This window comes from Oculina patagonica, chromosome 9 (assembly GCF_052425735.1).
Source record: "Oculina patagonica isolate OP01 chromosome 9, crgOcupat, whole genome shotgun sequence".
NCBI classification, from domain to species: Eukaryota; Metazoa; Cnidaria; class Anthozoa; order Scleractinia; family Oculinidae; genus Oculina; species Oculina patagonica.
Window position 1 is genome coordinate 1755302 of NC_135766.1, and position 13583 is coordinate 1768884.

The 13583-nt window shown below is 39.9% G+C and overlaps 1 protein-coding gene across 1 annotated transcript in view; it reads left to right on the forward strand.

The window, feature by feature from the left end:
* Nucleotides 1–13583, forward strand: part of LOC144665185 (uncharacterized) — a 292253-nt gene that overhangs the window by 186469 nt on the left and 92201 nt on the right. Inside the window, exons 16-18 of the mRNA XM_078526363.1 lie at nt 2111–2173; nt 3022–3099; nt 3339–3401. Coding sequence (XP_078382489.1) covers nt 2111–2173; nt 3022–3099; nt 3339–3401 — 204 coding nt within the window. The remainder of the gene's footprint in view (nt 1–2110; nt 2174–3021; nt 3100–3338; nt 3402–13583) is intronic.

The window sequence follows — 13583 nt, forward strand, 5'->3', positions numbered from 1 at the left end:
TTTTGACCTGGGATCTTAGAATTACATCACCGGTACCCAAAACCACTTGGCTACACTGTCTCCTGAAAGTAGTGATAGATGATAGATGAGAATTTTTAGGGTGGGGGAAAACAGTATTGCAATAATAATATTGTAGAATTTTTTTATTACCGGCAAGGGGTGCATCCCCATGAGTAGCTCATTTGGAGATGTGAAATAAACCCTGGGAGACAAAATTACCCGGTAAGTATGGTAGGTCAATGTACTTGTTTGCAACAGACATTCCATTGTTGATGGGCAAATTTATCATTTTTCCAGTGCTGAAGTGTTTCCAGTACATAAGACAAGCATTTACTTTACCACCTTTAAATGCTGTAATTAAATTGTGATCCCTCTGACCCTGTTCAACCAAAGCATTTACCCAAAACATAATTAACGGTTTCTGTATGTGTCAGCAAGGCACTTCAGATTGCACAGTTTAGGTAATTGAAGCCATACCCTCTGCAATTATTATTTTTTACATTTAAATTTAAGTGAAGAAATTTATTCTTTTTGGATTTCTTTGCCTTGTTGACTTCAGCTTGATCTTGTACCGGCAAAGGAAAAAAAAAGGAAAATCGAAATATAATATCTTAATCTCTTTAAGATTACCTTAGAAAACGTTTATTCTCCTGTGGGCCCATTCGCATGGACATGATGGAAAATGCTTTGAAATTCGATTTTCAACCGAAAGCAACTCGGCACTTTATATGCAATATTCGGTTCTAGAAGTAAATGCTACTATAAACGTTCAATCAGAAGATGAATTTCTAAAAAAACTTCTATGTTTTATACGCAAACTACATGTGTAAGCTTGTATAAAGACACAGAACTTGAGACAGGTACTGTATATAAAATGTAAACTTTAATAAAGCTTAGCAGGTCAACCCTACTTGACAGGGGCAGTCGTGAAACACTTCGACGCCAATAAACGACACTGTTACTGACTTTTCTGTTAAGTGAAGGAGAATCGCGGTCGAAATAATTTCTTTTGCTGTGCAGGCGTGAAGATGACAGAAACTTGTCCCGAAACATGTCTCTCGCTCCTTGCTCATTTAAATTTTTAACAGCTCTACTAACCTAAAACAGAGCTGATCCTTCATTACATTAGTCTTGATTGTCTCAGAACTGCCACAAAAAATTATAACGGGAAGTAAACGGCAATAACCAACAGCGAATTCGTTTTCTACAATCAGCTCGACATGCGACGCCATGTTGTTTCCTTTTTTGTCAAGGCATTGTGCGCATGCTCCGTACGGTTCTCGAATGATTGACAGATTTCTTAACTGGGGCGATCATCGAAAGCGGAAAAGCGGTAAGATCAAAGATAGCTGCCAGCCCCCCCCTGTGTACGGTGAACAGTCAGGAGTTTATCTAGTTGGCGTTAAAGACTTCAGTAGAGGCCACTATAGTTTCTCAGTTTTTAACTGTAAAGTGTTTTTACCCTCGTTAATTAAAGTTATTATTATTATTATTATAATCGGGGCACTTATTAGAATAGGGCTGCTTATAAGAATGGGGGCGCTAATAAGAATGGGGGCGCTTATTGGAATAGGAGCGCTTATTTACAAAAACACATTCGTAGGGGGGCGCTTATATTTTGGAAGGAGGGCGCTAAATCGAATCATTACGGTATTCCAATATAAAGGCTTTAACTGCAAGCTACCTAAGCTATCTGTAGGCTAATAATTATAACTTTCATTTAAGTTAGCAGCATCCATTTGAACTCAACAAAAATTTATTATTTATTTTGCTGTTTGGCTAATTATGGTGGGAGGCGCAGTGACCTTATGGTTAGCTCACCCGACTCTGGATCAAGCAGTCCAGGTTTGAGCCCAGCTGAAGTCATTGTGCTGTGTTCGTGGACAATATGCTTTACTCTCATAGTGCCTCTCTCTGTACCAGTGTAATAATGGTGGGAGGGTACCCTGCAATGGACTAGCATCCCAATAAGCTACAGCAGTATGGGTCAACTGGCTTGAGGCTTTCCCGTTCTGTTAATCATGTCATACATATGTATGTAGGTAATTAATGATTAATAATTAATGATTAATGACATGATCAGTGACGATGCATTGTCCATTCCCACCAGATTCGGATAAAAGTACAGCTTCACAAACCTCTTCAGAATGTGGACAAGAAGACTCTGCAACAGGTGTGTTCAAACATTACATGAGCAACAGTGCTGTTTAAGTACAGATGCACCTAATGAGGGGCCATTCATTTTAAATGAGCAAAGGAGTGGTGTGGGGACTGGGGGTTTACTGGTGCAAAAACGGCAGAAGTGATTTTGGCTAAAAATAAACATTGCCAAAACAACTCCAAAATTCGCGTGCAGGTTTGTTTACATAAGTGAAACATTGTAATGAATTTATTTTTGCTGGCTTTTGCTCCGTTTCTGAGCAATAACATAAACATATCAAATCGAATAAGCGCCGCCCCCGAATAACCACCGCCCTCGAATAAGCGCCGCCCCAAAATAAGCTCTGCAGTACCAATGCGGCGCTTTTGGAAAATCCAGAAAATATCCATACACCACGACGGACGGCTTTTCTTTTATATAGATCTATACAAATAGATAAAATTATACATTTTTTAAACTATTCTCAAAGTAATGATAAAAAATAAGCTATAATCACTGTTTCAACAGTATGTAATGTTAACAGGGAGCTGCAGTTGCCTAATAGTAGCACACTTTACTATACTCTGGACTGAGTGGTAGTTGCGGGATTCTAGCCCTGGCTGTGGTCACTGCATTGCGCACTTAATCAGGAACCTTATCTTGGTCTTGTATAGTTCCCATCTGCACTCAGGTGATTAGCAGCTAGAGTGGCAGCAAATTTAATGTGGGGGCTACCCTGCAATGGGCTAGCATCCCATCCTGGGAGGGGTAGACTGAAATACTTGTAGTTGCTTCATGCCAAAAAATAGAGAAAGAAATTGACCCAAATGAAGACTTATCCACTTATCCGTGTACCATTGATGTGTATAATTTTCTTTCAGATCAAGATGTAAATACAGGTTCTCCCTCCTCTTTGACGGACACAAGAGAAAAAAGGAAAACGGGAGAGGTTTCAGTAGGTGAGTGTGTCCTTTATTATTGTAATTCTGTGCTGACTGTAAAAGCCTTTATCTGTTACTACCGGTATATAAGGTCTTCCCCATTCCATTTCGTTTTACCTTGCAGCATCCACTTGAATTTAATGTGCAGACATCTATTAAAATTTATAATCATTAATTTTTCTTTGTGGTTTTGTAAATTATGTCATACATGTAGGTAATAATGTCAGTTACTATACATGTCCATTAATTCATATCAGATTCAGATGAAAGCACATCCTCTCAAACCTCTAAAGAATGCACAGAAGAAGACTCCACAACAGGTGTGTTGAAGCATTATGTGAGCAACAGTGCTGTTGAAGTACAGATGCACCCAACAAGGGTGGGGTGGGGGTTTACTGGTGAGATAATATGGATATTCCCTGCTATATATAATATAATGCCCCTCTATATGAGCATTTTAACCTTTTGGTCTTAAATTTAATAGCATAACCCCCCTCAAGATAAAGCTAGTGCATTAACTGTAGTTTTACGAGGAATAATTTATAAATATACCTGCTATCATATGAAGTGGGGTAATATGGGGTCCAGGGCCCGGTTGCATAAAACGCCCGTAACACTTACGGGTATACGTAGGTGTACTCGTAACTTAAGTGAGTTGCATTAAATCACTTAAGTGGTCCACTTACGAGGTACACGTAAGTGACTGCACTTACGATTTTCGTAAGTGTGCACTTAATTATAAGTGTGTTTATGCAACAGAAATTGCGGGTGTTGCATAAAACTTTTTTTACGTGAAAAATAGCACGTAAGTTTACGGGACCTACATAGGTCCCGTATCTTCAATGAAGTTGACGAGAACTTTTTCTGAGAAGTGAAAGGGAAGGTTTTTGTCTTTATTTAATACTTAAAATGCGCTTTGTTATCCACTGCTTAAGTTTTAAACACGTCATTGACAAAATAAAAAACAACATAGATTTCCGACAGATGTCGAAGTAAAATCACGTTTGAGTATCATTTCCTCTCATTTGTTGTCTCATTTAATGTCTAATGTAGAAAGTCAAGCCTTTATACACACCTCAAATGAACAAAAAAATTCAATCAGAAAAAAAAATTAAAAATGACTTTGAGAAAGTCTACACAAAGTTAAGTGTGCCCGTAAGTGATCCCGTAAGTTACCCCGTAAGGCAAACACTTATGAGTGCGCTAAGTATGCTCCATGCAACACCCGTACCCATACCCATAGCAGATTCGTAAGTGTCCTACTTAAGTGTGCACTTAAGTGGACGTTTTATGCAACCGGGCCCAGGTCCTGGGCCTCCACTGGAAATATTTAAAATCTCTTTATTAGTATTCTTTAATACCACTTTAAAGACCACGGACATGTATGTGCACGAAACTTCCCTTGTTGCATTAACTCAACTGATAAAGGGGGGGAGGGGGGGGGTAATTTGAGGCTGCCCCCTCTGTTGATGTAGGTGTACTATTGACAAAACCACAGTGACAAATCAGTGAGCAGAAAAGTGCTGGATCTTAGATAAGCAGACCATATAAACTAAATCAAATTATCAGCTATTGTATTCTGTTTGTTTTTGTATCATTTCTGTTTTAAAACTTCTTGTTACAGTGTCAGTGACAATTATTTTGCTGTTTTTACGACATAAATAATACATGGATGGATGTTCTACTGAATTGACCACTCCCTGAATGGGGCTTCAATTAAATATCCCCTTAAAATCACCCTAGCTGCAAACCCCCACCCCACCCCACCTTTGGGGTTTTGTTTATTAACATGTGCAATTTTGTAACCTTACAGTCAGTGACGATACATTGTTCATTCTCATCAGATTCAGATGACAGTACAGCTTCACAAACCTCCACAGAAAACACAGAACAAGTGTCTGCAACAGGTATGCACTCAAACGTGCTGACTCTGTAATAGAGTCTACATTGATGTATAAGAAGGAGTAACAGAGCAGTTTATTAATACCTACATTTGCTCACAATAAATAATTACAAGACAAACTATCTTCGTCTCTATTTGCAGTGGAATAGAGGGAAATATTCTAATGAAATTTCAACTTCAGTATAATCATTGCCGTTGTGGAACAATAATAGAATATACTTTATCAATTTTCTGATAGTTGTACAGAACTACCAAAACGCAAGTGCTCGAAAGTGAAAGTTTGCTGTTTAAAATTTGTCCAACGAATAGCCAACTAGAATGGGAGAATAAGTATTTATTTAATCAAAAATGATGTACACTTCTATCAATTTTAATCGTGTGGTTAATCAACACTGTATAGGTTTGGTTGTATTTAAGTTACATACTCGTGTTCTGGATTAAGAAGGACAATTCAGCGAGATGTTGTACGACACAGCTGGTTGTTTTCACGAGTCATTTTTTCGCGTCAGCTGGGCCGCGTCCATTGCATCTCTGCCATCTCGTACAAAAATCCACTCGTCTGTATCTTTAATTTAAATTTTTATCAATTATTTTAGGCAGCGAATTTGTGGACATGGATAATAATGAATGGAATTCACTTCACGATGCGGCAGAGGACGGCGATGTTCCCAAAATTGAATCCTTGCTATCTCGTGGATTTTCCGTTGACTCCAGAGATGATCAGGGTACAACGCCACTGATGGTGGCTGCTTTCAGTGACAAGCTACAGGCTGTGGAGTATCTGCTTACAAAGGGCGCTAATCCATCATTAGAAGACAACAATGGAAGGAATTTGTTGCATGCTGCCTCAGAAGGTGGCAACCCTGTTATTATTGAGTTAATGCTTAGTCACGTGCCCAGCATTGACTCAATAAATAACGAGGGTTTCACAGCACTGATGGTAGCTGCTTATTATGACAAGCTACAGGCTGTGGAGTATCTGCTTAAAAAGGGCGCTAATCCATCATTAGAAGACAACGATGGATGGAATTTGTTACATAGTGCCTCACAGGGTGGCAACCCTGTTATTATTGAGTTAATGCTTAGTCACGTGCCTAGCATTGACTCAATAGATAACGAGGGTGGCACAGCACTGATGTTAGCTGCTTATCATGGCAAGCTACAGGCTGTGGAGTATCTGCTTACAAAGGGCGCTAATCCATCATTAGAAGACAACAATGGAAGGAATTTGTTGCATGCTGCCTCAGAAGGTGGCAACCCTGTTATTATTGAGTTAATGCTTAGTCACGTGCCTAGCATTGACTCAATAGCTAACAAGGGTATCACGGCACTGATGTTAGCTGCTGGTCATGGCAAGCTACAGGCTGTGGAGTATCTGCTTAAAAAGGGCGCTAATCCATCCTTAGAAGGCAACAATGGATGCAATTTGTTACATCATGCCTCAAAGGGTGGCGACCCTGTTATTATTGAGTTAATGCTTAGTCACGTGCCTAGCATTGACTCGATTAATAACGAGGGTGTCACAGCACTGATGGCAGCTGCTCATCATGGCAAGCTACAGGCTGTGGAGTATCTGCTTGAAAAGGGCGCGAATCTATTCTTAGAAGACAACTTTGGGTGGAATTGGTTGCATTGGGCCTCATATGGTGGTAACACTGCTGTTATCGAGAAGATCCTCTCTTACGGAGTTGACATTAAATCCAGAGCCAAGGATGGTTTAACGCCACTAATGCTTGCACAAAGAAATGGTAAATCCGAGGCAGTGACGTATCTTCTTAGCAAGGGCGCCAAGCCTTCTTAGTAAAAGGAGTCACATAAAGTTCTTCTTGAGGCATGCTCAGTGAATTAGTTTCTAAGGACGTTGCTTTGTTGTGTTGTTGGGCATGTGCGAATACTTAGATAAACTTAAAGTTGATGAGGTGAATTAACTGTCGCTTTACGCTTATTTTGTTTGATTTTACAGACGGCCAGCTAACACAATGTCAAAATTCAAATTGTCGTAAATTTACCTCATCAACTGCAAGTTTAATCTTAATGACAATATGGTTATCACTACTTTCCTGTGGAGTCCCTAGTTTAGTTGTCACGCAACGCATCTCGTGACGATGTTAATAACGGCTACAAATTAGACAAGAGTTATTTGGCTCATTAAGACATGGCAAATTTAATTGACAGAAACTGAGGGCCGATTATTTAAACGAGGTCTACGTTAGACCAGGTTTACACTCGAATTAAGTATTTACAGGACCAAACGAAAGCGAAATTATTGTATTATTACAACGTGTGAATAAGGCCTCACATATCAGAGTTGATGTGCGATAATTACCATATAATTTGACTTTGACAAATTAAATTCCGGCTTTAAGGTAATTTTTGCTATAGAAACGAAAAAGGTATAATATTATAAGTAGTTTTTGTTTCAGTGTAACTGTACAAAGCTAACTTCAATTTAAAACTACAGAATATTGTCCAGTCAAGTCTGTAGTGTCAAGGGGGAGCAATGTCAAGATATACAAGAAGTCGGAGTTTTTTTTTTGTTTCAGTGTACAACATTACTTCCAGATAAAAAAAAGTAATTTACTGAGGTAAAAACAACAGAGTGGTAAAAATAAACCAGAAATGAACAGACAAACATTTTGGACTCAATGAAATTTGCGATGTGCGTCATTCGTGACTTGGCTCCTTTAAACAACAGGATTTAAACCTCTGTTACATTTTAATCCTGGATTAGTGTTAATCAGCGATTGAATAGTGATGACTAAATTGTTCAGTCTCTTTGTTTAGCAGATGATCGTTGTCCAGACACTCGGTAAAACCGCTTTGTTTGTGGCTAATTTTCATGTGCTACAGGATCTGAGAAATAGAGAGACTATGGACAGTTTTAAACAGGGACCCGATGTAAGATATCTTTTGGTAAAAAATCGCAATGACCGTTCCGGGAGATTATCAGCCTTAGGTTTTAATACAGTCAACTCTTGTTATAGCGGACACGCTCGAGGCGTCGTTTACTGACCGTTATAGCGAGAGTCCGTAATAGCGGGAGTCATTTCCAGTCAAACCTCTCTCGCCGGGGATCTGGATTTTGTCCGTAATAGCGAGTGTCCACAATAGCGGGGTGTCCGCAAGGCGAGAGTTGACTGAAGTATGGATCAAGGGCAGCGACATCTGTACAGAGAAGACCGAGGGCTGATGTTCTTTCAGAAAATGCTGAGTAGGCTAGGTTAATAAGACATTTATTGAACGAATTTATAATTGGAAAAAATTGGTTGTTGCTGTACAGTGAAAGCTCTAAATAACGAAGTACCAAGGCACTGAGAAAGTGCATTTGTTATAACAGGGACTCGTTATTTTGAGGTTCCACTGTGTAAACTGTAGTCATTATTTAGAAGCATTTCTGACTATAAATAGATGTGGAGTCTAAGATTCATAATTTAGTTTATTTTTTGACGCAAAATTCTAGATTCTAGGGTACGATAGATGGTTATTCAAACTGTTTTTTTTACTAGATGCGAGACTGCTATGTAAATACCAGTTGTTTGTACTGGAACGCAGTACAATAAGTGTTAGATATCGCACACAGAGCTTTTGTCCTTAAGCAAAATATTTTTAATGTATTATTTTTATATTAATTTTATAAATATATTTTTATAGTCTAATGTTAAAGCTTAAAAAGCCTTTTCAGACAATGGAAGACATTGAAGTACCTCACATTGAGGTTTGGACTGACTGGAGACAGATGTTTCCAGTTTATAATCATAACAAGAACAATTTTTTTCTTAAGCTATAGTGTATACTGTGTATGACTAGTGCTGTTCAAATGGCACATTTACCACAAATTAAAATATATTTTGATTGAACAGATATGTTTGCTAGAGTGGCCTTGGATGCAAGGTTCTAAGTTGTACGTGTATCTTATTAGACATTTTAGTGAGTATTATCACTGTATGTTTTGTACGAGTCTTGCAGTATTTCGATAGGCACTACGTGCTCGCCAAAATACAAGTGTTTAAAGAGGTGCATAAACTAAAAAAAGTTTGCAGAGGAATATTTTTCATACCCCCTTCCCCTCCAAGGAATTAATGGTCCGTCCCTTAATTAACACACTAAAATGTCTAATAAGAGATTTATTATCCAACGTTTTCTTTTCCAAAAATGCTAACTTCCCATCGTTTTTTATCATTCGCGCGGTCAAGAGGAATACCGAACCTGTTAAACCGGTTTAGCCTGCATAGCTGGCGGTTTTGTTGGGGTTTTAAAATCGGGCACAAGCAAGAGGCGAACTCCCCAAACCTCGCGCTTGCTTGTGCGCGCTTTAAACCCCCCAAAAAACCGCCAGTTACGCAGGCTAGAACCGGTCTAGTGAAGTACAAATACCGTGAGATATTTGTACTTCACAAGAGTGAGGACAAATACAATCGAGAGAAAAAATATCATGAGAGAAAACAAAGTGGAAAAATGAAAAAAAAATATCGTGAGATATTTGTTATCGTTTCGCGTTTTATTTGTTCTTCACGAAGCGGAGTTGAAAAAGAGCCCACCTTCCTGTTGGTCAGCAACATGCCAGTAACGCGGACACTGGCCGGTCCCAAATATGTCTGCGATAAACGGACTTCTGGTCAAATCTGATTGGCTGAATGGGATTAACCACTCTGCATTCTCAAAAATCGGGACTGGCCGGAGCCGGCGTTTGTGGTCTGTGGTGAGGGGTAGAAATGCTTCTAGTCACTGAATGCTACGAAAACCGGAATAAGCTCCGACCTTATGAACCACTGAAGCTCGGATGTAGACTTAACCTTGGTCCTAACCTACAGGTCCTGAAAACCTTTGGATTTGCTCCGGCATTTCTTTTATATCTGCAGGACGAGTGCCTAACGAGTAGTGCGCTTGCACTGTATTCTGGGTCGAGAGTCTTGGGTATGTGTCTGGTATCATTGTGTTTTCTTGAGCCTGGCATTGGCTCTACTCCGCAGAGGGCCCTTCAGTGGATGGGGGGAGGCAAAACAACACAAAAAACGAAAAATAGGGGGAGCGTGGGGGACGACGCCTTTCCTTTACCCTTCCCAATGTTCCCAGCGCGCTTTGGTTGTCATTCTCTCCAGGCTCCGCGCGCTTACTTTTCACCTCTCCCCATTTCCCAGCCCGCACGAAAAAATAAGAGGCCTCTGGGGAGGAGAGAGTGACGTTGACATTTTTCTCTCATAGAAACTAACCAACCAGAGTTTGGTTAGGGACTTGGCTCTCTCACCTTTTACACCGTTTAGTTTGTATTTTTGCGACTTTTTTTGCTTGTTTACAAGCGAAAATAGGAGAATAGCAGTTATGTGGGGCAAATTTGGAACATTCTTGTCATTCTTGTCTACTCTCAAGGGACTTTTTTAATTTCTCAAGGGAATATTTTAATTTCTCAAGGGATTACTTTCCGCTGTGGGTGATCACGCGATCTCGTGGAAAAAACGTGACTTGTCATTTACAAACGTTATATAACAATGTTAAAAGTGACATGTCAGCTTTCTTATCTCAACGCACGTGTGTCTGAAAGGCGATCTATAAAAAGCGTCGCACAAACAATGGATTGCGTAACTAAAACACGAATAAATAGCCACTAGCACTTACATCGTTTAAAAATTACAAACGTCAAAAATAAACCATACCAAAAAACTCGCTCTTTTCAAAGATATTATTGAAGTTAAAACAAATGCAAGAGATGGGGGCTTCTTTTAAGGCTTCTTTTTTAGGCCAAATTTGGTCGCTACAAGCGCCCATTCTATTTCGTCATCAGCCTAGGTCGTTAGGGACGTGACCTCGCGTTGACAGCAATGTTGCATCACAGGCAGACCACCCTATGTGTTCGTGGTTAATTATTGTTGTTGACATGAGACGAACAAAAGAAATTTTGAAATCTATAAGGGTTACTGAAATAAAGCTCTGAAAATAACATATCTAACTACATTTCGCTCTAAATATCTAAATAAAGTTTAATGAAACGTTTATCGACTCATGTGTTGTATTTCTTCGCCTGCGCGGGCCGTTTTAAGCACTTTTTTAACTGATTTAGCCGGCCGAAGGCCAGTAAGAGAGAAAGAGGAGACAAGGCTTGCAAGTCGGCGGCCGCCAGCAGCGACCTCCTCCACTTCAAACCGGAATTAACGCCAAACTACTAAAAATCTCACCTATCTGACGACGGCTATCGATCGGTGAGTTGTTGCTCTATCTCTTCGCCGAATTTGAACTTCATCCCTCCAATAGTTTCCGAGAAAATCCACGCTGAAATCATGCATACGGCTTTTTGACTGCACAGGATAAACCTTCGACTCATACTTCATGCAAAAAAAGTCGGTATCTCGAAGAGACTTTGATTTGCTTTGAACATAAAAGCCATGCTTGGCTCCGCGCTACAGAAAAATTACTCAATGCTTACTCGAAGAATTACGCATACGAACATGTAACTTATGGTCATTATTAACAAAATATTGGGAAATGTGGTTAGGAGTTCCACAAATGCTTATTCTTGAATTCGTCACGTGACGAACGAGAATAATTCTGTGGCGCGTCTGATCTTGTGTTCGGTTGTAAGACCGTTATTTGGTACAAAACAAAATATGAGAAGCGATATTTACCGGAGGGAATGTTATGTTAAAGGGTGGGATGTCCGTCTTCCTCTAAAGGAGACCAATCTAGGTGTGAAGCGAGCTTTATTTTGCCCCTAGCTAATAGATACCTTTCTTAGGGCCTCTTTATGAGTCTGGTTGACCGGGCTGGTCCAGTTACCGAGAAGCATTATTTTGCCTTGTATGTATTTCCACTTAAAAAAAATATGCGAATAAGCATTGTTTTGAAAGTTACTAGTGTCGATAAAGCTACGATAGTCGAGAATGATGCAAAATTTTATCCCAGTCAAACGGGCTGAAATTTTCCGTATGAAAAGACAACAAAATTTGTCCTGGTAAACGAAACAGCCTGTTTACCGTGTTCACATGAAGACGCCCCAAGGGCGTGGCCGTTAAGGGCTTCTTCATGTGAGCCTGGTAATCGAGCTGGCACGATTAGCAGGACGAATTTTGTTTAATTTCCAAGTTTGAGACGACAGAGGTGGTCGAGACAGCTTCTTGTGAAGACAGTGGTCTTTTTAATGCAGATTTGGCGGTGTTGAGTGGTAATTGCGAAGTAAATTTGAATAACGCAGCACATTGCAACCGTGCTCATTCAATGACTGAACCCAATATGTAGGTGTTGTGCGTGACAAATGGAGATTCGAATGATTCACATGAGGTCACGTCAAACTGCGCTGAGAGCGAGAAATACACTCACACACTGAACGACAAATTAAATGTATTCATACTGATGTTGACCAGGTAAACTCAACAAAGACCAGTACACCACCAAAGGAGATTAACTCCATTCCTCATTTACAAAGCAGCACAATTTGTGCCAGTTTCAATGGCCCGTCCACTCGCAGTACAAATCTTTTAATGGAGAAGAATGGATTGGAGGTTGCTTATGATACAAACTCTGTAAATAATGGCGGTGGAATGGTAAAAATACAATGCGAGAAGTGCCCTGCGTAATACGCACAGTGTGGATGCTTTACTGTGAAACTAAGACAACCCACGCATACAAGCAACGCTGATGCAAGTAGAAGCAGGTCCGCACGTAGATTCTTGGTGTTGAATAATTTATAAGGCATAATGTTCTACGATATTTTGGTATAAGTTTGTATATTCCGATACAAAATTATGCACCAAGCAATAATTTCAACCCCGTTAGTGGGTTATGGTAAGTTTTAAAATTCAATTAGCCAGTTTAATAATAAGACCGCATTTTTACTTTAATCAAAACTATAACAAAATTCTCGATCGGTGATTGGTTATCCTCTCTTGACTGTATGCAATGTGTACCCATGTTTTATACGACAAAGTAAAACTCGACTTTGACCAAAAATGTCTTTACAATTCTTCTCATTGGATGATTTCGCATCACAGACCTTAGACTGCAAAACAGTCGTATCTTTTGCGAACGCGCTCGGTCTTGGAACGAGAGGTCTGGAGCTAATGTCAAAACTGTGAGTAGGACTGGGGGCGTGCGTGGTTCAAGGGACGATCGGCACTTCGCGCCTTAGATACCGTATTTACTCGAATAAGCGCCGCGGCGCTTATTAAATTTTTCGTCTTTCAAGTGCGGCGCTTATTCGAGGGCGGCGCTTATTTGAGGGCGGCGCTTAATTAAAATTTGGACGCCACAAAGAATTTATTCTTTTACAGCTTTTACTTATTCGTCTCTAGCTGAAGAGAAAGGTAGCCTAGCTGTCCTGGCAAAGTTCGTGGCCTTCACAACATTTACAAAACCACGTATTGTTAGAATGCTGGGTAGAAAAACTAATGGGCGAGCGGTAAAACAATCACTCTGAACTGCAAAACATCGCTTTTGTTGGAAAGAAACGTTTAAGTTTCCTTTAGAGTTGCTTTGTAGTGTTTTTTTTTTTAGTTAAACAGGAATTTATTGAATAACTTTTTGGTCCCAAATGCGGCGCTTATTCGAGGGCGGCGCAGCGGCGCTTATTCGGGGCGGCGCTTATTCGAGTAAATACGGTAAGCGCTTTTTC